The 25,688-nt window shown below is 41.1% G+C and overlaps 1 protein-coding gene across 5 annotated transcripts in view; it reads left to right on the top strand.

The window, feature by feature from the left end:
• The first annotated feature begins 240 nt into the window (after positions 1-240).
• hectd4 (HECT domain E3 ubiquitin protein ligase 4) overlaps positions 241-25,688 on the top strand; it is a 268,508-nt gene continuing 243,060 nt past the window's right edge. For 4 of the 5 annotated variants that reach the window (XM_080208163.1, XM_080208164.1, XM_080208165.1 and 1 more), the window contains exons 1-2: positions 241-524; positions 22,399-22,916. In XM_080208163.1, the coding sequence (XP_080064289.1) occupies positions 354-524; positions 22,399-22,916 (689 nt within the window). In that variant the 5' untranslated portion in view covers positions 241-353. Of the gene's footprint in view, positions 525-1,003; positions 1,061-22,398; positions 22,917-25,688 lie in introns of those variants that run through there. The other variant, XM_080208166.1, reaches the window with a different exon arrangement.

Here is a 25,688-nt window from a genome sequence, read left to right as displayed (position 1 = left end):
GCGCTGCCGCTCTGACAGTCACTAAGTGAGGCGCCAAGACCCAGCGCCGTGCCAGCGGCCGCCTGCACCCCTCTCCTCCCCCGCTCTCTCGGCAGTTTTTCCTCGGAGGGGTTGACGGTGTTTAAGCTCCCCCCCACCCCTGCCCCGCCCGCTTCCCTCCCTCCCCTTCCACTCCCACCCCCCCAACCCCTCCCTCTGGTTGCCGGGGTTTCTTCTCCCCCACCCCCCCCCCCTCTCCGTTATCAACATTTCCCGGCTGAGGGGCTGAAGAGAGCGGCGGCGGCGGCCTTGCAATGGCGGCGGCGTGAGGCGGCAGCGCGCTGTCCGTGTGTTGGCGACGGCCCTCGGGAGCCATGGCGGCTGCGGCTGCAGCGGCGGCCGCAGCTGCGGCCGACTCGGCCCAGTGGCTCTCGGTGAAAGAGGAGACGCTTTTCCTGCACGACGGGCTGATCAGAGTGACCGACCTGGTGGAACTGCCAACTGAGATCGGGGTTTCAGCCGAGCCGGGGGAGAACGAGCAGGAGGTGAGCTGCCCACCATCTCTCTCTCTCTACTCCTGACCTGTAATTATGGCCACACTGTCTTGACCGGGGGAAATGCTGCAACCCACTGACCAAGCATCCCTGCTCGGTCCCAGCTACCAACCACTCCCGGGTTTTGACGCAGTCTAACGCCTGCGAACAAGATGGAGACAATTATTAAAATTAAATAAAACGCTGTGATGGAAGCGTTTTAATCCGAATGTCAGATCACCTCCTCCTGGTCTGAGGGTCTAATTGAGTAAAAAGTCTGATACCCACATCAGGTCTAATTGAGGTCAGGACGATCTCCCATTGAGTCACTGAGAAACAAGAGACCGGTTGAGCAGTTTTAATGCGGCGACAGACCCCCGCCCCTTTATTCCCTTCAATCCCCTGGTGCGACTGGGCTGCCTGAGACCGAACTCATCCTGACCCAGTCCACTCCCCTAGCTAAAAGCGAATAGCGAGGATGAGGAATAGCACACGGTCTGTAAAATGAGAGGCTGTGGGGTTTCGGCAACATGGAGCAAAGCGAACAGGTCAGAGAATCTCAGATGTGTAAAATCGCAAATGTTTATCTTTGCCGGTATCAATATATCTAGGATCTGAGCGATTGGATTGTTGTAACTCGGGGATATCTCCTAACTAAACTAAACCCCATCTTGAATGCAGCGAATTTATCAGACTGATCGCTTGCTCCATTTATTTGTGTGCATGTGTTTTATGATTTTCTCCAGCCCATGTCGCTGTCCCTCCCACAAGCTTTTTAAATGAGTGACTGTAGGGGGAATTAAAAATGTGCAGCTAAGAGATAATAGTTAAAGGTAGATCTGAAATAAAATGTAGGGAAATGGAGGAGTAGCCGTGAAACGCATTTATGGGTTAAATTATTGATCCGAAATTGGGGTTTAATTCGCGAGAGTGTTATATAATCGCAAATAAACAAAATTGAAAGCTATCTAAAATTCGAATTGCTTTTGAGAATTGTTTCCCTCGGAAGGATGAGAAGGACCAAAAAGTCTAATGTCGTTTGTATGTAATAATTTATCTCTGATGTGATGCATATTTTAAACATTAACGGGATAATCAATGGCAGAAAAAAGTTAAAATACTGTATTAAAATAAATAAAACCAATTTGTCAGAGCTGAATTGTTGGCCCAATGTAGAGTTCAGTGATGCCTCGTCAAATGACGGTGAACAGCGGGGACTAAGAGTGAAAGTATTTATGTAAACCGTACCGCAACAAACCAAAAACAGGAAAGGGGTGTTACAAAGTACTCTGCAAATCGAGATGAAAAAGAACAGTACACAAAAACGGTGCATAAAGGGAATTTAAATTACTAACAATAAAGGAACTGATTGATGGAATAAGTTTTTTTTAAGAAAAGCTAAGTAGCTGTTCTCGATATTATGCTAAAAGTACAATGGGACTGACTACCATGTGAGTGTGTTCAGTTTACGAATGTTTAATTGAGAGGATTGTTTTTGGAAGGTTAATTTATTGCTGCAAAAGAAAATGTGGGGAAATAAATTGCAATCTGCCGATGATAAGTGAATACTAAAAAAAAAGTGATTTGAGACAGCAGGCTATTTTGATGAAAAGGTATTGTTGCATGTGGTGCCATTTCTGAAGAGGCATGTATTGCAGATCTGATAGAGAATAGCGTCAATTTGAATTACATAATCCCTATAGCGCAGAAGCAGGCCATTCGGCCCATCAGCTTTGCATCAACCCACCCTTTTATCTTACCTAGGCCTTATCCCCGTAATCCCACGTATTTACCCGCCAATCCCTCGAATTTACACATTGTGGCTAAGGGGCAGTTCAGCATTGCCAGTCCACATAAACTGCGCATATTTGAATTGAGGGGAAGTAGGAGCACCTGGAAGATACCCTTGCAGACAAGGGGAGAATGTATAAACTCCACACAGCCACCCAAGGCTGGAATTGAACCCTTGGCACTGACGTAGCAGTGCTAACTGCCGTGCCACTGTGCCAAACCTTGATGGATATTCCCAAGATTTAAATGTCTCCTTCAACTCAGTTGACAAATGCATCATCTGGTTTGGAACTGAGCTATTCGAATCTGGAAAATTTTGTGTTCAATTTCGCTCTGAGTTATTCAGCCTCGGTAAGGGTGTTATAATTTGTTTTAACACTCTGGTTGGCATGAAGAGCAGCAGTGGGGTTCACATGTGTCGTTCAGGACACAGTCAAACTTGTTATGCCTTCCAGTGTTGAATAAACTGATGTTCACTAATTCAGCTCCCGTGGAGGAATTCTACTTAGCAGTGATGGATTGCTGAAATCCACATTTTTGAGTCAGCACTTTTGGGGGAGCAGCGGAAAAGAGTGGATGAAAAATAACATGCATTTATATAGCACCTTTAATGTAACCTTGGTAATGAAACATCTCAGGGTGCTTCACAGGAATGTTATAAAACAAAATATGGCACTGAGCTGCATAAGAAGTTAGGTGCATTGGCCATGCTAAATTCTCCCTCAGTGTACCCGAGTAGATGCTGGAGTGTGGCAACTAAGGGACTTTCAAAGTAACTTCATCACAATGTTGATGTAAGCCTACTTGCGACTAATAAATAGAAGATATTTGATTAGATGATCAAATGCACAGGCAAAGAAGTGGGTTTTAAAGAGTCTTAAAGGAGGAAAGAGAGGCAAGGGGTGCAGGGAGAGCATTCTGGAACCTAAGGCCTTGGTTGCTGAAGGGACAGCCTTTGACATAAAACAAGTATAATTTTTATCGTGCAAGGTGCATTTTCCATGTCCCTTTGTGCTCACGTTAGCTGCTGGAAGTTGTAAATTAAAATAAAAAGGCTAGAACCGACTGTTTTGATTTACAAGAATCCATTTCTGTTCCGGATAAATTGCCATAAATATTTAAAGAAGCGAGGGGTGGCGTTTTCACTGAGTTTATTTCGGGATTGTCTGTCATCTTGTGTTTCTTGACTGACTTTAAAATAGATTTTTTTGCATTCCTTGATCAGCAGAAAAGTGCTCTCCCACTCTTCTCCATAAATTTCTTTCCCTCACTTCCTCTTAGAAAGGAAGTGATTTTGTTTTTGTTTTGTTTTTGCTCTCATACCTTTTAACAAAGCTTTTCTTTTGTAAACAAACAGCAAGTACTTGCAAGTTACTGTGGCGGTTACAGAAGAAAGTCACCATAGCTGTGCTACCATTAAAAAAAATGTTAATGCAGTAACAGAGGATGTTCATAATTTGATGTTTCAATTTTTCTGCTTTATTCTGTGTTCTGAATTTGCTTAAATATAATTTCACCATTTTTGCCCTCATAGATAATATTCATTGGAGTTAAATTATTGCAGATTTTACTTGTGGCAAGTGAAATTTCTTACTCAACCCTTCACCATATTTACTCAGAGCATTCTGTGACAGTTTTGACCAAATGGCCTATGTACAAATGTCTTTAATGAAAATTCAGAAAACAGCTATCAAACATTTCTTACTGGAGAACTGCAGTACCATTTTTACACCAAGGTTCGGTCAGACTTGCATTGATTTGCTCATTATGAAGAATTTAAAAAAAAAAATCATCATGTAACATCTATCATTAGGAATTTGTTTTAAAATTGAACAGTCCCTTAAGCAAAAATATATTCAGGTGATAAAGGAATGTAAGAAAAGGATAACCAGCCGTAGATAACAAAGAAAATAGAGTATTAAATTAAAAACCAATGCGTACAGAGTGGCCAAAACTAGTGGGGAATTAGATTGGGAAAGCTTTAAAAAACAACAATGAACGACTAAGAAAGCGATAAAGAAAGGCAAGATAGATTATGAAACTAAACTAGCACAAAATATAAAAACTGATCGTAAAAGTTTTTACAAATACGTAAAAAGGCAAAGAGTGGCTAAAGTAAATGTTGGACCCCTAGAGGACGAGAAGGGGATTTAATAATGGGAAACGAGGAAATGGCTAAGGGCTTAAACAAGTTTTTTGTGTTGGTTTTCATGGTAGAGGACACAAATGGCTTACCAAACATTAACGGTCGTGAGACTGTCGGGGGTGAGCTCCTTAAAACGATTACTATTACTAAAGAGGTAGTACTTGGTAGACTAATGGGACTAAAGGTAGACAAGTCCCTGGGTCTGGATGGAATGCATCCCAGGGTACTAAAAGAAATGGCAGAAGTAATAGCAGATGCGTTAGTAGTAATTTATCAAAATTTGCTGGACTTTGGGGAAGTGCTGGCTGATTGGAAAATAGCTAATGTTACGCCGCTGTTTAAAAAAGGAAGTAGACAAAAGGCAGGTAACTACAGGCCGGTTAGCTTAATGTCCGTAGTTGGGAAAATGCTGGAATCCATCATTAAAGAAAGCGCAGGACACCTGGAAAAGATTGGTTCGATCAAGCAGATGTAGCATGGATTCATGAAGGGAAAGTTGTGTTTGACGAATTTACTGGATTTTTATGAAGATGCAACGAGTGCGGTTGACAGAGGGGAACAAGTGGATGTGGTGTTTTTAGATTTCCAGAAGGTGTTCGATAAGGTGCCTCACAAAAGGTTGCTGCAGAAGATTAAGGTACACGGAGTTGGGGGTAAAGTGTTAGCATGGATTGAGGATTGGCAGAGAGTTGGAATAAATGGGTGCTTTTCTGGTTGGCAGTTAGTGTCTCGTGGCGTGCAGCAGAGATCGGTGCTGGGACCTCAACTGTTTACCATATACATAGACGATCTGGAGGAGGGGACTGAGTTAGGGTAAGAAAGTTTGCTGATGACGCAAAGGTGAGTGGGAAAGCAAATTGGGTGGAGGACGCAGAAAGTCTGCAGAGAGATTTGGATAGGCTGAGTGAGTGGGCGAGGATCTGGCAGATGGAGTATAACGTTGGCAAGTGTGAGTTATCCATTTTGGAAGGAATAATAGTAAAATGGACTATTATTTAAATGGTGAAAAATTACAACATGCTACTGTGCAGAGGGACCTGGGGGTCCTTGTGCATGAATCGCAAAAACTCAGTCTGCAGGTGACCAAGAAGGCGAATGGAATGTTGGCCTTTATCGCGAGGTGGATGGAATATAAAAGCAGGGAGGTCTTGCTGCAATTGTACGAGGTATTGCTAAGGCTGCAACGAGACTACTATGTGCGATTTTGGTCCCCTGATTTGCGAAAGGATATATTGGCCTTGGAGAGCGTACAGAGAAGGTTCACCAGGTTGATACCAGAGATGAGGGGCTTATGAGGAGAGATTGAGTAGATTGGGCCTGTACTCGTTGAAGTTTAGAAGGCTGAGGGGAGATCTTAGAGACATAAGGTAATGAAGGGGCTAGATAGGGTAGAGGCAGATTCTTTCCACTTAGAAAGGAAACAAGAACTAGAGGACACAGCCTCAAAATAAGGGGGGGTCAGTTTAGAACAGAGTTGAGGAGGAACTTCTGAGGATAGTGAATCTCTGGAATTCTCTGCCCATTGTAGTGGTGGAGGTTACCTCGTTGAATATGTTTATGTCATAGGTAGATAGATTTCTGATCAATAAGGGAATTAAGAGTTATGGGGAGCAGGCGGGTAAGTGGAACTGAACCACTTTGAGATTGGCCATGATTTTATTGAATGGCGGGGCAGGCTTGAGGGGCTAGATGGCCTGATCCTGCTCCTATTTCTTGCGTTCTTAATATTAAATTGCTGGAATATATTGGTGTCAACGTGCTTTTACTGTGCTTTGGAGTACCAGGGTGTTGGCTCCATCCTATTAATTGAATCTTATAACTTTCCAGCACTGAAGACCATTTTGTCTGTTGTGCCTGGTGCTAATGCTTTGAAAGACATCTTTAACATAACTAAGAGCTAGGTTTTAAACAGTGTCTTAAAGAAGGAAAGCAAGGTAGAGAGCTGTAGGGAAGGAAATCCAAACCTTGTGGCAACTGAAGATAGTCTACAATGATGGAGCTGGGTTCAAAATAAATTCACCCCAAAATGCCTGCAGCAACCCAAGAAAATGTAAAGAGATGGGTGACAAGTTCTGTACACGATGTCTCCTCTGGACTGGCATGAAGAATTGAAGGTGCACAATATGGCAAGCAGCATACGCTTTAATTGGAGGACCAGTGAGCGCGTTTGGGAGACAGAATCTTGGGGAGCTACTTCTCTAATCACAGCTACTCCTCTCCCATGCTGTTATTCCAGCTCCATCATGACGTGCTCCCTCCCACCCCCTCTCATTACACCTCCAGATTAATAAGATATGTTTGGAAAAGCAGCAAGGATGAGAAGAAGGGAACCTGTGATTGGAGGAGGTAGAAAAATTATCTTGGATGGTGATCCATTTATCTCAATGTTCCACGTTCTCCAAAATCACAACAGTCAGTTTGAGTGGAACATTTGACATCCTTCAGGACCAGAATGAGATCTAAGAATAAAAACATAAAATAAAAAGAATAAGGTGAACCAGAAACTCAAAGCCAGGAGCAGGCTTATAGAAGCAACCTTTACTGAGAAAAGGTGTAGCAGCCAGAGAAGGAGGTCCATCACGCTTTAGTGGGTTGGGATGAAATGGAAGGAGAGCTGTGCAGATTCATTTAGACCTTTATTAGTTGAATTGCTTATACCTGTATAATTCCTGTTTCAGTGCACCAAATAGTTGGGACTTTAGGTGAATCTGACCGTAGTTTATTATTGTAAATTGAGAATTGTATTTAGTCAAACAAGGACTTTTCAGCTGGCAGGGCAGGTGACTCCTCGCCTCTTTTTACTGAAGGATGGTGTGCATTATCCAGCAAGGTTTTGTTCTGCTGTTAGTGCTTATAGACCTCATCTTGTGTAAAAGCAGAAATGTTGAAATGCTGGTGATTTTATGTAAATACATTGGTCGACAAGCTTGATCAGTAATAGAAGATAAACAAAGGGAAAGCTAATGTTAACCTTTATGTATTTGGTTATAATGGAAATTTTCATTTCAATTAAAAGTTCTGTTACCCACTTTCTATATGTTTTCTCTGATCTGGTTTTGTTTGAATTGCGATTGCACAAAGCCATGTATTGCCAAATAAGGCACTATTTTGCAAAATATGTTTTTAATCTCATTGATACATGGTAATTATGCTATTTTATCTGATTAATCCTGATCTTAAGATTGGATGAGTAATATACTATAGAGTATAGCGTATTTCTGATATTTGTGTTATTTTGCCTGCCTAAAGAAGGGAATTCTTAAAAAAAAAACTCAACCAAAAGCTGATTGTGAGGTAAAATGTCACACCAAGGTTGAGAACAGACTGGCTTAATCTCAAACTGTTGCCAGAGAGAAGGGTGGAGTCAGTGACTAAAGAACGGAGCTTAGAGCAGGAACTGTGAACAATAATTTCAATATTTATTTGGAAAAAGTTTATGCTCATCTGGACTGGATGTTATATAGCAAGCGGATAACTTAGCAACAGTGGTGACGCCAAGAGAGATGGAGGTGTGGTAGAGCTGCCTGGTGTTCATGTAATGTGAAAATTGTCACTGCTTTTGGATGTTCTCAAGAGGCAACATGTAGATGCACAATAGGGCAGAGTACTGGACAGATCCTTGGAGGATGCCAAAGATGATGATGTATGAACAGGAAGTTATTGCAAGTGATTCTCTGACTATGATTAAATTGATTAGAATGGAAGCTGCTGATTCCAGTTCCACATGCCTTGATGGCAGTGGAGAGGAGTTAGAAGAGGTTGGTGTGGTCCAACTATATCAAAGATTGCAGAAGGATCAAGAAGGATGAAGACCATTTGTCACTTTCACCTTTTTGTACCTAATGGTGCAAATGATTAGCTACCAATTTAATCAATGGCATCTGAGTGATCAAAGTAAGACTTCCATTCATGACTGCATGACAGGATATACCACTCTTCCACCATGAAAAAAGTTGGCAATTAATTGAGGTAGGCACGCTTAAGTGTTGGTTGCATCCAACAAAAAAGTTAGAGGCACTTGATTTTCTCATCAGTGCAACTACTTAACTGCTGATTTTGAATTTTATAGACTTAGCTAAAGTATAATGCAAAAGCTTAAGCTGCACCAGTGCTAAATGTCTGTAAATGCTATATACGCAGTCTTATATAGTATTTTTTTTGGATGTATTGAGTGGTTGAACCATACACATCAAGAAGGTTGATCTTTCGTTGGTATTGAATTAGCTCCAGTAGGGCCTGCAACAATTGCTTTCTTGTGGTTAAAGAAGATAAAGATAAATTTTCTTTTTGAAAAACAAGTCACCCAGGACCCATGTACATATTTGGATACTAAGTTGGGTTTGGAGTTATTTGTGACCACGGGTCACCACAGCTCTTAGTTATGTCCACTGTCGCAAATATGAATAATGTCCTTTGGGGTACCACCCCAGCATGGAATTTCCTTGGGAGAAAATGGGGTTAAGTGGCAAAGAAATTATACGTTGTTTGGATTTGATTTGGTATGATGCAGAATGATAATGAGCTGTTCATATTATTTGAACTTCCTGCAGACATTTATTTAAAATATTCTGCAGTTCTAGTGATTCTTGTTCTATTCAATTCAGGCACTCCTGTAAGTTTAAACTGAGTCACTCAATTTTGTACTTGCAGGTGTAGATCTAACACCAAAAACTCTATATCCAGTTTAAATTAATCTTTTGAATCTCTTTTAATAACATTAAATCGTTTCCAAACTTGCATTAAAATTCTGAATTAAATAAACGATTTCTAAGTTACGTATATGTCCACCCACCTTGTGCACAATGTTGTAATGCAAATTTGTTAGTCATTAGTGCATCAGTGTTGTACACAGGAAAATGATCACAACTGAAAGAGGAAACATTGCTTACATTTCATCTGCTTTAAGAAAATATCCTGCTGAGTGATTATAGCTGTCTTCTACTGAGGGTATGATTTGTCAGCCTGTTTTTTATGCTTCCCTAACCAACCAGTAGTTGCATGTTGTCCATTTTCTTGACCCCTGTCTGTCATTCCATTGTGTGATACTCAGGCACTATTGGACTTTGCCAATGCATGATTATTAATTGAGTAAACTTACACTCTGACACAACTAGAATTGTGAAGTTAGTGTTGTACCTGCTTCCAGTCAAATGGAATATCATAGACTGTATGCAAATATCTAGCCCAAATGTAAATTTTATTTTACAGCATAGCAAAATTGCAGTGAAATGTTATCCTATTTTGTGCAAGTTGGCTGCCAGATTAATATAGAAATAGGATTAAGCCATTTGCCCCTCCAGCCTGTTCAGCCATTCAGTAAGATCATGGCTGACCTGTGACCTTACTCCATACAGCAAGCTTCTTTTGTCCTATTTCCCTTAATACCTTTGGTTAACAATTTAACAGTAAATTTTAAAATTAGCAATTGGTTTGGCATCAATTGCCATTGCAAAAGACGGTTCTAAACCACGAGTATACTTCGTGCGAAGTATTCCCTACTTTCACTCCGCAAATGTTTGGCTCTCTTTCAGACTGCCTCCCACCCCGAGGCTATTCAACTAACAGAAATGGTTTATTTAGCTGCCCTATTGGTTCCTCTCAACATCTTAATTTTGATCAGAATATCCTTAACTGTTTAAATTCCAGACTATACAACCCTAGTTTGTTTAATCTCTTGTTTTAAATGAAACCTTGGAGACCAGGTATATGCAGAACCAGACCAACAGTTTTCTTGTTCCCCCACAGCCACCCACCTACCACCACCACCACATTTATCCCGCACAACAGAAAACTAACAGGAGTAATAAGCCAAAATATAAGGGCAAGGCATCATTGGGGGGGGGGGGAGGAGGAGGAGGAAAACAAGGGTTGAATCTGAGCTGAAAGAAAAGTGGCAGAGCATGAAGAAAAGGGGGCATGTCCTCTCTCTGTGTCCGATCCCAAAAATCTGTCCATCTGGAGTGGTGGTGCCCAGATTGCTCACTGTACTCAGGTATGATCTAACCAGGGCTTCTTTTTTTGGAATAATGACTTCTATACCTTTACAATCCTAATTTTCTAGATAAAGGGGGCAGTATTCCACCAGCCTTTCTGATTATTTTCCATACCATTTCAATACGCGTATCTACCTGAACCCCCAAGTCTCTTTGGACTTCCACTGTTTTCTAGTTTTCATCATTTTGAGATCCTGTTCTATAATGTGTTCCAAATTGAAACCAACTTGCCATAGTTTTGCCTATTCACGCTGTCTATCAATATTTGTTTGAAATTAATGCTTCCATCTACAGTTGCTTACCATACCACCATATTTGAATATGTGCCTTTCTATCCCATCATCCAAGTAATTAATACATACAGTGACTATTTAAGGCCCCCAACACAAATTCCTGTAGGACACCATTAACCTCATCCTGCCAATTAGGATATCTGCTCATTATATATTACTTTGATCAGCTGAATATTTAAGATGTTCAGTTAACCCTACCCTTATTTATTTACTCAGTTTTTATAATTAGGAGCAGGAGTAAGGGTTTCGGCGTCTTGAACCTGCTCCACCATTTAGTAAAATTGTGGCCAGTTTTTTTTGTGGTGTCAACTTGACTTTTCTGTCAGTCCTCCATAACCTTTAACTTGGAGATCAAAATTTAACCTAAAAAATCTATCAAAAGGGGAAACATCCTCTCAGCACCTACTCTGTCAAGCCCCATCAGAATCCAAGCAAATGTTTTCTAAATTACAATGGTCATTGCACTTCAAGTACCTCATAGATAGTAGAGGACTTTAAGATATCCTGAGTCATGAAAAGTGCAACAATGAGTCTTTTTAATAAACAATTTTGTTCCTATATTGCAGCATTTCAGAAAGCAAGGGAAAGAATAATGTTTTGTTTCCCAAGCTTATTCTGCTGTTTAGTCAGATCAAACCTTTGACAAAGGGTCATCTGGACTGGAAATGTCAGCTCTTTTCTCTCTTTACAGATGCTGCCAGACCTGTTGAGATTTTCCAGTGTTTTCTCTTTCGCTTTATACTTTTGCCTAACAAAAAAGTGTCGATCTTAATTTTCACTTGACCCAGCATCCTCAGTCTTTTGGGGAGAGAAGTTTGGTTTCAGCCCTGAATTGCCTTGCTCTGATTTTAAGATAAAATAAAAGCTAAAAATACTGGAATAGTCAGCAGATCAGTTGATATCTATGGTGAAAGAAACAAAAGTTACTGTTTCGGACCAAATTTTAAGGTTCTGTGCATTCGCCAAGGGCAAACTTGTGGCAGCATGTGAGGCAGCAGTGTGGTCAGCACTGTTGCCTCACAACACTAAAGAGCTGGGTTTGATTCCAGTCTTGGGTGACTGTCAGTGTGGAGTTTTCATGTTCTCCCTGTGTCTGTGGGCTTTCTCTCTGTGTAAAGATGTGTAGGTGGATTGGCTATGGTAAATGCATGGGAAGATGGCAGATGGGTGGGCTGGGATAATGTCAGATACGATGGGCCAAATGGCTTCCTTCTGCATTACAGGAATTCTATGGTCTTCTATGGTTAAAGTTGATCCTACTGTTGGAACAAAGCAAAGGAATGCAAAACAATGAATAAAACTATTAAGCTTTGAGCAATTGTTAGATGTAACTCTCAAAAATTATAATCAAAGGGAAAGGGCCCATTTGGAGAATGTATTATGAGAAAATAGTACAGGGCAGCTGTATGGTCACGCTGTTACAAGATTGCACTATAGGTGCCACATTAACGAGAAGGATTTTCAAATGGCAAAGTGTATGTGGCAGTCACTTTGCTACTTCTGGGACTGTGATGTGTACAATGAGGTAATGACCAATTTCTTTTTCTAATGATGATGGGTGAAGAATAAATATCGGTCAGGCCACTGGGAAAAATTAAGGCAATAAACAGGGTCTCTGTTCAATCTAATTCAGCAGACAGCCCATAGAGTCCGTAGAGCGCAGAAGGAGGTCTGCACTGAACATTTACCATGACTGATCCATCTAATTTACATTCCTTTGGACACAAAGGGGCAATTTAGCATGGCCAATCCACCTAACCTGTACATCTTTCTACTGTGGGAGGAAACCCATTCAGAAATAAGGAAAGCATGCAAACTCTCACATGCAAGGCCAGAATCAAATTTGGAACTTGGGTGAAGCAGCAGTCCTAATCACTGTAATATCAGATAGTACATCACTTCTTCAGCATTGCACTGAAGTATCAAACTAGATGGTGTTCTGTAATAGGACTTGAATATCACAACCCTCTTACTGAGCCAAAGCTGCCACTAAATGGTGTTTGGAACGGATAAAGGCTCATTGAGTCTTTTGGTAAAAGGTAGGTTGAAGAAAGATAGAAATAGACAGTGAGCAATGAAGTAACTTGCTCCCAGACTTCTGCTGGCAATTGGCTTCTGAAAATTTGATTGGTAATTAACATTCGCTCTCCCCACAACAACAGAGGGTACCATTCACGTGATAAAATACAGCAGCTTGCCAAGTCTCCACCTTCCAAACCTTGTCCACCTCAAAGAACAAAAGCAGCAGGTGCATGGGGAAACCACTACCAAGTCACACACCATCCTGTCTTAGAACTATATTGCTGTTCCTTCACTGTCATTGAGTCACAAACCTGGAGCTCCCTCCCTAACATCACTTTGGGTGGACATACACCTCGAACTGCAGCGTTTCAACAAGTGGCTCACCACCTCCTCAGAGTATTTAGGGATGGGCATCCAATAATGTCAGTGATGCTCTCATCCCATGACATTTTTTTAAAATCCAAATGCGCTCTGATATTTGTATGATCAATTGGAGTCTCACTTGAAGGAGGATCAACTGTGATGAAGAACTTTGCAAGCATTGAATCATGAGTTATTCTATGTCTTGTACCATGTTTTTGTGCTACATACTTATTACGTTGCTATGAAGCACTTCTGTTTACATAAAACTTGTGGAATATTTATTGGGTGGCCTGGTGACTTCAGAGTTATATGTCCAACATGTGTGTATCTTGCTTTTCATTTGAGAGAGATCAGGCCATGACTCTGGACTCCCAAGTGGAATTTGCACTTCAATTATAGTACTCATGTGATGCACTAGTCAGTGCAAATGCATTCAGACTGTAAAGCAGAAGTTGGAGCTCCTGTATTGGACTGATGCTCTTAATATTTAGTACTGGTGTCTTTGAGGAATTGAATGGTTAGGGAGTACCTTTTGAGTCAATTGGATTTAATATGCATTGGACTGATGTCTTGCTTGATTGGTATCAATGACTTTCATCATGTTGTGAATGATTTAGTTTAGTAATGCTGCAAATACTGAACATTTAAAGAAAAATCTTTTTAAATCTTAGCCTTTTGGGAATATAGATATATATAGTGTTACAATTGTTTTCGTTTAGTATTCCGAAATTTGGGCACTGGGTTCCTTCCTTTGGTTTCTTGTAACTTGCTGAAGATATTTGGCATCACTTGAGTGATAAAATGTCTGCTAATGTACTTCGTCTTTTCAGTAATTAGTACAGTATGCTGTGACTTTATTAGTGGTGAACAGTGCAAGAAGTCCCAAAAGTGGTTATTATAGGAGAACTGCAATGCATTTCATTGCTTATTTCCCTTTATTAGTATTGATACAATGTAAGCAATTCCTTGAGGAGATATTAAATAAGAGTCTTGAGTAAATCTGTGCCTTGGTTTTGCTGATTGCAGCTATGCACACAACTGAAACGAACAAATTGTCGTTTTATGGCTCAGTAAATGATTTCTGAGTGGTCTCAAAACTTGAGTAAGAATGCATTATCTCATTAGACGCTTCCAATTCTTAATTTAATGACGGTAATGTGCTAACTTGAATGAGACTATACATATTGCATGTGCAAATGTGCTGACCCTGTGAATCATGTTCACGTTGAGTAGATGCAGTGTTGTCATTGGTTAGTAATTTTCAGTATCCAAGTACAGCAAAGTTGAAATAATTCAATTGAATCTGATTATTTTAATTATTTCCCAAACAGGAATTTATCTAAATATTAAATTGTATTGAAGAGAGAGCATGATTTCAGACATGATAATTGTTTGACTTAATAAACTTCTTTATCCCTAAATCTCTGAAGCTCTTGTTCATGTGGAATTTTCTCTCTGGTGTCATTAGGCTGTTATCAGGCCAAGGAGGTAATTAACTCTTGCCCCACTTTACTATCGATGGCCATGCATTCAGCCCTCTTAAACTCCGAAAATCAATAACTCCTTTAGTTTCTTGTCCTTTAGAGACGCCCCCTTAAAACTTCATCGGCCACCTGACGTAATGCCTCTGGTGCAGTGGTACTTGCCTGATTATCTTCCTGTGGAACATCTTGAGATTGTATTAAAGACTTTATTATCTATGGCGTTGTCCTTTTTAATAGTTCAGCCAATGTGAATTCCAATTTCAACAGTTGCACTGTAAAGTGAATGAAGCAGCACTGAGATGAATCTATCTGTACGTATGACTATCTCTGTTGCAAAAGTAAATGTTGCCTGGAGTGTCTCCAAACTGCAAGTACAGAACAGTGATGCAATGTACAGATTGTTGGTCTATACAAAGATGTGCCAGTCATTAGCGAAAGTCCTGCAGTCCAACATGAGGTTGTAAAATGTGATGCAATGCTGCATTAAAAAAAAATCTGCTGTGAAACAGATGCTGAATCCACAACATTGAGAATCTGGAGAAATAGAAAACCACTGCTGTTTCATGGAGGTCTAATATAAGATGCTATTGATTGATACTAATACTGTTCTACTCTGTGGAGCAGATTTCACTGAGTCTCGGTGGGCTGAGATGCAGAATATTTCTCGAAGCTGGAATGTTCATCAGAATTTGAAAAGGATGCATCTCTCTTAATAGCTCACCTGTAAGGTGATATTTATAGCAAGGTGGTAACTGAATAGGTCACAACAGCAAACATATTGGTCTATAGATTAAATAGCCGATCATTATACACTAATCTTTGCATGAATAACAGAAATTGTGGTCCAACATAGATTATTCCATATATGAATACGAAAGATGGATTAAATTTTCAAGTAAGATCCCTTCATATGTTAACATTTTGTTAATACTACGTGTGGATGTTACTGCCTAGGCCAGCATTTATTGCCCATCCCTAATTGCCCTTAAGACAGTGAACCTTGGGGTGTAAGTGCTGTAGGAAAAGGAGTTCCAGGATTTTGACCCAGCCTCAGCGAAGAAACGGCAATATAGTTCCAAGTCAGGATGATGTGTGGCTTGGAGGAGAACTTGCATGTAATGATGTGATATGATTTATTGTCGCATGTACTGGGACACAGTAACAAGTATTGTTTTTTGCACACTATACTGGCAAACATGCTGTTCATGAAGTACATGGGCGGGGGGGGGGGGGGGGGGCGGTGGGAAAGGATAGGCTGTAAAATACTGTGTTGTAGTTATAGGTAGGTTGAAGAGAAAGATGAGCTTAATATTTGATAGGGCCATCCCAAAGTCTGATAACAGCAGAGAAGAACTGTTCCTGAGCCTAATGGTATGTGTTTGCAGACTTTTTCATTTTTTCCCTGAAGAAGAAAGCGGAAGAGTATATCCATGGTGTGTGGGGCCCAAGGGCAGCACAGTGATTAGCACTGCTGCCTCACAGTGCTAGCGACCCAGGTTCGATTCCTGGTTTGGGTCACTTTCTGCATGAAGCCTGCATGTGCCTTCCTGTCTGCATGGATTTCCTCCGGGTGCTCCATTTTCTTCCCACAGTCCAAATGACATGCTGGTTAGGTGCATTGGTCATGCTAAATTCTTCCTCCGTGTACCTGGACAGACGCTGGAATGTGGCGATTAGGGGATTTTCACAGTGACTAGTACAATGTTAATATGAGTCCACTTGTGACACTAATACACTTCAAAACTCCTTGGTTATGTTGACTGCTTTCCCAAGGCTGTGGGAAGTGTAGACGAAATCAGTGGATAGAAGGCTGGTTTGTGCGATGGACTGGGCTACATTCACAGATCTTTATAGTTTCTTGTGGTCTTGGTCAGAGCAGGAGCCATACCAAGCTGTGATGCAACTGGATCGCATGCTTTCTATGGTGCATCTGAAAAATTGGTGAGAGTTGTCCAGGATGATCATTGGTGATCTGAATACTTAGCCCAAATATCTGTTCTGTAGTACTTCTAAGTGGTAGAGATTTGTAGGATTGGGATATGCTGTTGAAGGAGATTTAGTGAATTGTTATAGTGCATCCTGCTACCACTGTATGTTGGTAGTGGAGGGACTGAATTTTTTCAAGGTCAGAATTTTTTGGGGGTAAAAATCAAGCAGCTGATTTATCCTTTGAGCTTGATTTGAGTATTGTTGGAACTGCAGTTATCCAGGCAAGGGTGTGAGGATCTGGAGGTGCGATACCTACCATTGGATTCCCAGCCTCTGACCACCTGTAGGCAATGTAATGACTGGTTCAGTTTCTATCAATGGTAACCAAAGATGCTGATGTTGGGGAAATTCAGTGGTGTTAATGCCATTGAATGTCAAGGAGTGATTGTTGGATTGCCTGCCTGCCTGTCTGTCTGTCTGTCTGTGCCTGCCTGCCTGGCCATTTATTGGCACAGATGTTACTTAGCATTTATCTGTTCCAAGCTTGCATGTTGTCTAGATCTTCAAATGGGCTTGAACAGCTTCAACATCTGAGGCATTGTAAGTGGTGCTGAGCATTGTATAATCATCAGTAATCATCTCCATCTCCATCTCTAACCTATTGAAGTAAGGAAGGTGAAGATTATTGATCAAGCAACTGAAAATGGATGGGCCTAGGACAGTCCCCTGAAGAACTCCTGCAGTTAGGTCCTGTACTGATATGTTTGAATACAGATTCTCAAATATTTGTGGTCGTGATGAAGTAGATTTGGTTTGTAAATCAATAGTAGTATTTTGCTGATTCAATGGTCTGTGTACATCCCTGGAAACAGCCAGTAGAGCAGAGAATCTTGTGTTAGGGAACTGCTTGGGATGAGCTTTGACAAATATTACTGCATCTGTTTCAAGACCTGCTTTGCCATGCACCTTTCAAAAAGAGGTGGGCAACGGTTCTGTCCCCACAGCAACTGCCTTGAAGGCAGCATGCTGAGTTGAGACTTTGGGCGTGCAGGAAGGATCTGATGGGTGACTACCATCAAGTTGTGTTGAGGAGCTTGTTTGAGTGTTCTGGTGATGCGTTCTGCCAAATAGCTTTGACGTTCTGCTCAGGTAACCGCCAGGCAGTCTCCACCTTTTCTCACAGGGCCTCGGGGGGTTTTTGAACTTGCAGACCACTGTCTGATGGAGTTGTGGTCAAATATTCTGCATATACTTGTCCCTGACGGAATGGTAGTGCATGGTCCAACTGATTGATGTGTTCTGCACAACATAACCAAACCCACCTTTTTGCAACATTGGGGACAGATAAAACCTCAGTAATGACTTGGGGGTTCTGTATTGAGGGGCACACAAAGGTGACCATCAAGGTGAGAGCCAACTTGATTCCCCTTTGTAGGAAAGTGTGGTGGCCATGGTCTATTTCAGATCTCCAGAGAAAGCAGAAGATGGCTTGAGTGACCACCATGTTGCAGGAGGGGGCATGGGTTAGACCTATGTTACACAGATCAAAGCTGTAGGGCCCATTACATTCTCAGAGTAATGGAAGACAACCCTGGTACTGAGCTGAATTTCTTTTACTGAACAGGTCTTAAAATTAACATTATAGAAAGTGAACAGAAAAATAGTTACTAAAACGAGAGAGAAATGCTGGCTTTTGCCAATTCTGTACTGATTAAAGCAGCACTCAAAACAGACTCTGGACTGAACTAACAACATAGAACTGTGACTACAATATATGTTAATTCTTATCTGTGTTATTGAAATTGTTCGGCACATGCTGTCTCCAACTTGAAGAAACAAGTTGCAGATATTGCTTATTAAATACTTTGGCTTTTGAGAGAGCTTGTTTTTGCTTGCATTGTACTTTCAAAAACGCAGTCAATTTTCCTAGCTAATGCAGCATGCCTTGTTTCTTAAAATGTGGTCAAGTTAAAACCGAGTTAGTTAATTTTGTTTAGCTTAGCATTTAAATGTAATTACATAGGCAGAAATATCTTCAAATGAAGCCTTTGCATAACTGAAACAAACAGAGCTAAGCATACGTAGGATCCCTCAAACACCAAGAGTGCCAAGTCCACTCTTGGAATGGAGATAACATCGCTCCCACGTAGCTAGTATCTGTTTCAACGTGACTGTATGTCCTTCCAGTTTTGAATGCGTGCTGTGGTCTCTCCAAACTATATCCCAGTGCCTTCAGGTAGCTTCACCTGCTAATGAAGGGGCCAAAAGATCAGTCGACCCAGTTCTTAGAGAACATGGCCTCTCTCTTTCTGCAATTTACTTTGATTCTTGAGGCCAGTTCACACTGGTTTTAAATGCTTCTCAATACGTGAACAGCCAATTTGAGCGGAAAATGATGTCATCATCCATGTACTGGGAAGTTTTGACCTGATGTGCTAAGCCGAAAAAGTCCTGGTATCATACTTGCCATTACTGTGTTCAGTTCTATTAGTAAATATTGCCCCAGGACTGAAATAGAGATGCTTAAAGCACATATTTTAAGCTTTTAGAAGCTATTAAGCAGTGGTGTCTGGGTCAATAATGGAGTAGATGTCACTAAAAGTGTACATCTGATATGGGCATGATTTGTTTCTTTGGCTACAATTTCACAGTCCATAATGGTCCACCACTTTGAACCAGGGACTTAGTTCTTTCATTTCCTCCAGAGATTAATCACAAATTTAGAAATATTTCTGCAAGTGCCTGTATATTTCAAAATTTCTAGTGATTTTGGCAAAAGGTGTACGAATCTACTTTGAGATGAAAAACTGTTCAGTGACATTTTATGATTGTTTGGTTCAAAATTTAATTGCAGCTTTGAGTGTATAAATAAGTTAGTTTTTAAGCAAAGATCTCTTTCAATAATGATTTTTTTGGTCACCCCCATTGTCTCTGAATTCTCCGACAGGGCAATAACCCAACCATCACTTTTCTATCCTATTTTGCTCAGTTTTGATCTTTGATAAAGTTTTAACTTGCTGTTCCCATAACGATAGCAGGTTTTCGATGCTGAAACTTGTCATGATTTTGCTGTTCTTTCTTCACCAAATTAGAGCAGCAACTTGCATTCATGTAATCATTATTGTAGAAACATGTTCCCAGGCTCTTCACAGATGCAGATGGAATGGTCATAGGCCAAAGGACATTATAGGAGGGTTGACTGGATTAATCAAAGCATCAGGTTTGAAGATAGAATTTCTTGAAGAAGATGAAGGTTGTGAAGAAAATTTATTTTCAGTGAATCGACCAAGTTACATATTCTGCAGGTAAATAAGGCATGAATAGAAATTTGCATGAGGAGATGAAGATTTGTTGTGTTCAGTTGCTAAATTTCAAAGGGGAGTGAAAAAGAGGTTTGAGCTTGGAAAAAGTCATAAATAAAGTTATTAAATTTTACCTGAAGGTGATTGTCATAAAAAGAATGTAAAAGCTTTTACTTCCCAGGAAAGGTAAATTTCAAAAAAAGGTAAGGATAATCGGAAAATCTGAAAGAGGAAAGCAATTTTTAAAGAGAGGTTGGGAGCTGTGTTGGGTGTAGGCATGGGTGTGAAGGTGGCAGCCTTCAACCACTCGAAGTGTCTAGTTGTTCCAGAAAACAGGTTTTGTTTTAAGTCTTGAATTTCCATAGCCAAATGGGGGGAGAAAGAGAATGAAGCCTGTGACATACCTCCCCTACAGCAATTGTGTGCTGTACCTTGTAATATTACTGGATTTTTATATATTAAATAGCCACAGGGACTGTTGCATAAAGAGGTGTTCATTTATGAGACGAACCAACTAAGAATCATTAGTGGAAATGTTCCCTCGGATTCATTATAAGTAAACATAGTATTGTGTGTTTAAATTGGCCCTTAACATAGTGGGTACCAATTGTCTCATGGTAAAACACAAATAGATAATAGCTGTGATTGCTCATCAAGTTTCTCTTTTTGGGATTTGGTTTGCACCATTATAAGCACTATAAGGTATTCAGGTACATGGCACTTAGCCTAAGATCAGACTGCCAGTGATGGGGTGAAGGTATAGGAGATGCACAAGAGCCAGAATCAGGAGCGGAGAGTTCAAGGCATGGATTTGTAGGTGCAATTTTAGAGATGGGAAAGGGCAAAGAAGGAGTTTAAACAAGAAAATTGTATTTCATATGTCCTCATGGCAGTCCAGTGAATTTATAGGCAATTAATTACTTTTGAACTGAAGTTGTGGTTATATAGTCAAATGTGGAAACGAACTTGGAAGCTTAATACCTTGACCTGTGACTGGCTGAGAAGATAGGGATGAACAGTGATTCCCTACATGAATGAATATCCTGTTAACATCAGTGAGCATCATCTTACCCTTACGTAATATTGACAGATATTTCGTTTCCGGTGGAAGTGCTGAATATCAGTCAGCAGTGGAATTTAAATGACATCCAGCCTTGTGTTGAGAGGCCAAGGTTGAAGCTGATACAGTATAGTTGATCTGCGTAGCTGTTATGAACCAGGTGGTGTATTTATCCATTAAGCTAATGGAGCTGCTCATTGAATGATGTCCCCTTGTTTGTCTAGAGCACTATAATCATGTAAAATATATACTTATTCATCTTTTTTTTGGAATGCAATTTTGGTTCTCTATGCCGTGTGGTACAAATATAAACCAGGAATGTTATAAGGTGGTGAGTAGAGGAATTTGTTATTTCCTTGCCTTGTTACAGATAATACTGTAATGTTTTTAATTACTGTTGTCGAATAAGCTGTTATGTTTTGATTCGTTGGTTTGAGTTTACTTATTGAAATGCATTAATTAAAGTTTGTTGGATTTGTGTAGTTTCGAACACATGGCATTATGTGGTATCAGATGAGGACTGTAGATGTCACAGCATTGTGAAGCTGTGCTACCTGCAGGCCTCTTCATATCTGACTAGTTTAGAATCTGAAATAGACTGACTTCTCGCTCGAAATAAAAAGCTTTTCTTTAAGGGCAGAAAAAGCAGTGCATGATTTCCAGTATTTTGCCCTCGTTCCTCCGCTAAGGTGCTTGTTAAAATCTACATCTGATTTCTCTTTGTGTGGTGGTTGTCAAATTTTGTTTGTCACTACCATGAAGCCAACAGGGCAGGTGGATGAGGTGCTGATTTGCTGAGACATAGACTATAACAGCAAGGCGGTTATGATGGAACTGTACAAAATGCTGGTTAAACCATAGCTAGAGTAGCGTGTGCAGTCCTGGTCACCACATCATAGAAAGGATGTGATTGCGTTAGAAAGGGTGCAGAGGAGTTTCACCAGGGTGTTGCCTGGGCTGGAGCGTTTCAGCTATGAAGAGAGGCTGATGAGGCTGGGATTGTTTTCCTTGGAACAGAGAAGGCTGAGGGGGGAACCTAATTGAGGTGTACAAAATTGAGGGACATGGATAGGGTAGGTCGGAACTTTACCCCTTAATAGAGGGGTCAGTGACTAGTGGGGGGCGTAGGTTTAAAGTAAGAAGCAGGAGATTCAGCAGATTTGAGGAAAAACTTTTTCAACTGAGGGTGGTGGGAAGCTGGAACACTGCCTGAAATTTTGGGAACCCTCAACACTCAGAAGGCATTGAGAGGAGCTGTTGAAAAGTCATAACGTACCAGGCTACAGACCAAGTGCTGGAAAATGGGATTAGAATAATTGGAGTTTGATGGCCAATGCAAACACGATGGGCTGAAGGGCCTTTTTGTATGCTGTAAAACTCACTGACTGTTAAGTACCTTGGAATGTTTTATTACATTAATCCCTGCTATATAAATGCAGGCTGGTGGATTGGTAAAAACATTTTCCAGTATTATGATGAAAAATGTTAATTGTTCAATTTCAGATATTGACATTTGAAACCAAAAATCCTGAAGAGCTGGCAGAACGCTTGCGAGCTGTGTGTGGGAACCAGAGTAATGCATATGCACGACTACTTGAATATCGTCTCAATGCACTAAGAGGCCTGTGGAATGCACAACGACAGTTAGCACTTGAAGAGCAGCATGAGCGTGAAAACTCCAGTGACGAAGAGACCATGTCCTTGCTCAAGCGACAGGGCTTGCTACAACAACCAGAACAGGCGCCATTTACCTCTCGCATGGGCCTATTATTGGTATTTCCTTTGATCCAATCACAAAGTAAAACTGACCCTTCTCTCTGTAACATCACTGCTGAGGTGCTCCTGAACTGCCTTAGAGACTGCCAGCCTCTGAGCCTCACAAAAGAACCTGCTGACTGTCTGAATGGCCTGGAGGCTTTGCTCTGCTCCTGGTTAGAAGAATCACCTGCTTTGGGTCAATCAGTTCCATGGAAACAGAAAGAAAATGCTGCAGCAGCACTGGTAGCTCTTGCCTGTGCAAGGTAGGAGCAATCTGTCATACCTTTAAATTATATTAACTGGAAATGTTTTTCACATACTCATTTACAGTGTCTTCAATGACATCTTCAGCATATCATGACAGATAGTGACTGCAGAACACTGACAAAATAAAAATGAATGCTGCATGTGTTTTCATCACTGACCCGATAACTTGTATTCATGATTGACAATTTTCATGTCTTCCATTTTCCTGAAATATGTTGTCTCTTTTTATAGTTATTGCAGCCTGCCCATGTCAGTGGTCTGATCTTTTGAGGGGCGGTTCACAAGCTGCGAAGTCAGTATATCTGGGACTAACTATAAATAAAAACAAAATGCTTGAACTAGTTTGTCAGCACCTATAAGCAGAAAAGACAGATCATAGACCTAAAATCTCACAATCTGTCTTTTCTCTTTCCAGAAGGGCCTATTGCACATCTTACTCATACAGATTTCAAGCATTTCTAATTTTTACTTTTATCTGTTCATAGAAACCCTGCAGAGGAGAAAGAGGCCATTTGGCCCATCAAGTCTGCACTGACTACAGTCCCACCCAAGCCCTACCCCCATATCCCTACATATTCACCCGCTAATCCCTCTAACCTATGCGTCTCAGGACTCTAAGGGTCAATTTTTAGTATGGCCAATCAACCTAATCTGCACTCCTTTGGACTGTGGGAGGAAACTGGAGCACTCATAGGAAACCCATGCAGACACAAGGAAAATGTGCAAACTCCATACAGACAGTGACCCAAGCCGGGAATCAAACCCAGGTCCCTGGAGCTGTGAAGCAGCATTGTTAACCAGTATGCTACCGTGCCACCCAAATCTTCCTAATTTGATTTGATTTGACTTGATTCGGTAGTTTAGTCTGGAATTGTACCAAAAATAACTTGGGACACAATACTGCAACACTATATCAATGGGAAATGTCCCATCCAGATTGAAAAAGCAATAAGCCAGCTTGCTCCTGGTGTCCCATTTGGATATCCTCTCTGCCAAACATCCAAATTACAAACCTGGAGGAGAATGTAGAAAACGACCCATGGATAATCTGACAAAGCAAAAAACAACCACAAACATGCAACTCCTGGGAGGTAGTACCTAAGACCATAAGACACAGGAGCAGAATTAGACCATTTGCCCAATTGAGACTGCTCCACCATTCAGTGAGATCATGACTGATCTATGATAATCCCCAGCCCTGCCCCATAATCCTTGGTTCCCTCACTGATTAAAAAAATTGGCTATCTCAGCTTTGAACGTATGTAACGACCCAGCCTCTGCAGCCCTCTGTAGTGAAGAATTCCACAGATTCACTACCCTCAGTAAAAGTTCCTCCTCATCTCTAATTTAAATGGGCAGCCCCTTACTCTGAGATGAGGCACTCTGGTCCTAGAGTCCCCCAACAAGGGGAAACAATCTCGCTGTGTCTAACCCGTCAAGAGTGGTGAACTTTGACCTGTCCACTCCAAATCTCACCCTCCACTGACTGCTTCCCTTGCACTTCACAGAAGCACCCATCAGTTACAATTTTGGGAGATGCTACCACTAGATGGGAAGGTTGTAGAATGAAATACTGCTTCAGAAGACTAACTTTTTTTAGCAAATGAATAGTGTCACGGAATGCCAATTCAACATATTAAAAAACATTTATTAGACATGGAAAATTTGTTTATAATACAATACACCTTCATTCCCACTTACCTTCACAAAAATACACAAAAGTTAAAAGATAACACAGGTTATGAAATTCATCTTAATACAATTGTGTTCTCAATACCGAAAGTCCCTGTAACCCAACAGGCTAATTATGGTCAGACAATACCCCACTCTGAAAATGCCACTCAATCGATCATATGTGGATTTCTCCTCAAATCCCCCCAGATAAAATTACACTGTGAACCAACTGATCTCATTGGATTCCAAACTCCACTTGAACAAACATGCCATAAGAACATAAGAAATAGGAGCAGGAGTAGGCCATCTGGCCCTTCGAGCCTGCCCCGCCATTCAATAAGATCATGGCTGATCTGTCGTGGCTCAGTTCCACTTTCCCGCCCTCTCCCCATAACCCTTAATCCCCTCTCTTATCAAAAACCCATCAACCCGCTTCTTAAAAATATTTAGCGAGGTAGCCTCCACCACTTCAACGGGCAGAGAATTCCAGAGATTCACCACCCTTTGAGTGAAGAAGTTCCTCCTCAACTCCGTTCTGAACCGCCCCCCCTTTATCTTGAGGCTGTGCCCCCTAGTCCTACTGTCTTTTTTGAGCGGGAAGAGTCTTTCCACCTCTATCCTATCCATCCCATTCATCATCTTATACGTCTCAATGAGATCTCCCCTCATTCTTCTAAACTCTAACGAGTACAAGCCTAGTTTATTCAGCCTCTCCTCATAGCTCAACCCCCTCAACTCCGGTATCAGCCTAGTAAACCTCCTCTGCACTCCCTCCAAGGCCAAAATATCCTTGCGCAGGTGCGGCGCCCAAAACTGCACACAGTACTCCAGCTGCGGCCTCACCAATGCCCTATACAGCTGCAGCAAGACCTCCCTACTTTTATATTCAATCCCCCTCGCTATGAAGGCCAGCATCCCATTCGCCTTCCTGACCACCTGCTGCACCTGCAGGCTGCGAACCTTCTTTCAAACAATGCTTTTACTCTGCTGCTTTCAGCAAAGATCCACCTCCATGTTTTTCAACACCCCTTTACAATATTCCTTTGTTTTTAATAGACTCTGATTCAAGGTTTTCAGTCTTTTAAGTACTCAGT

Source organism: Carcharhinus amblyrhynchos, chromosome 20 (genome assembly GCF_965287045.1).
Source record: "Carcharhinus amblyrhynchos chromosome 20, sCarAmb.v2.hapA, whole genome shotgun sequence".
Taxonomy (NCBI): Eukaryota; Metazoa; Chordata; class Chondrichthyes; order Carcharhiniformes; family Carcharhinidae; genus Carcharhinus; species Carcharhinus amblyrhynchos.
Note: the sequence above shows the minus strand (reverse complement) of the source record. Positions and strands in the feature narration are given on the sequence as shown.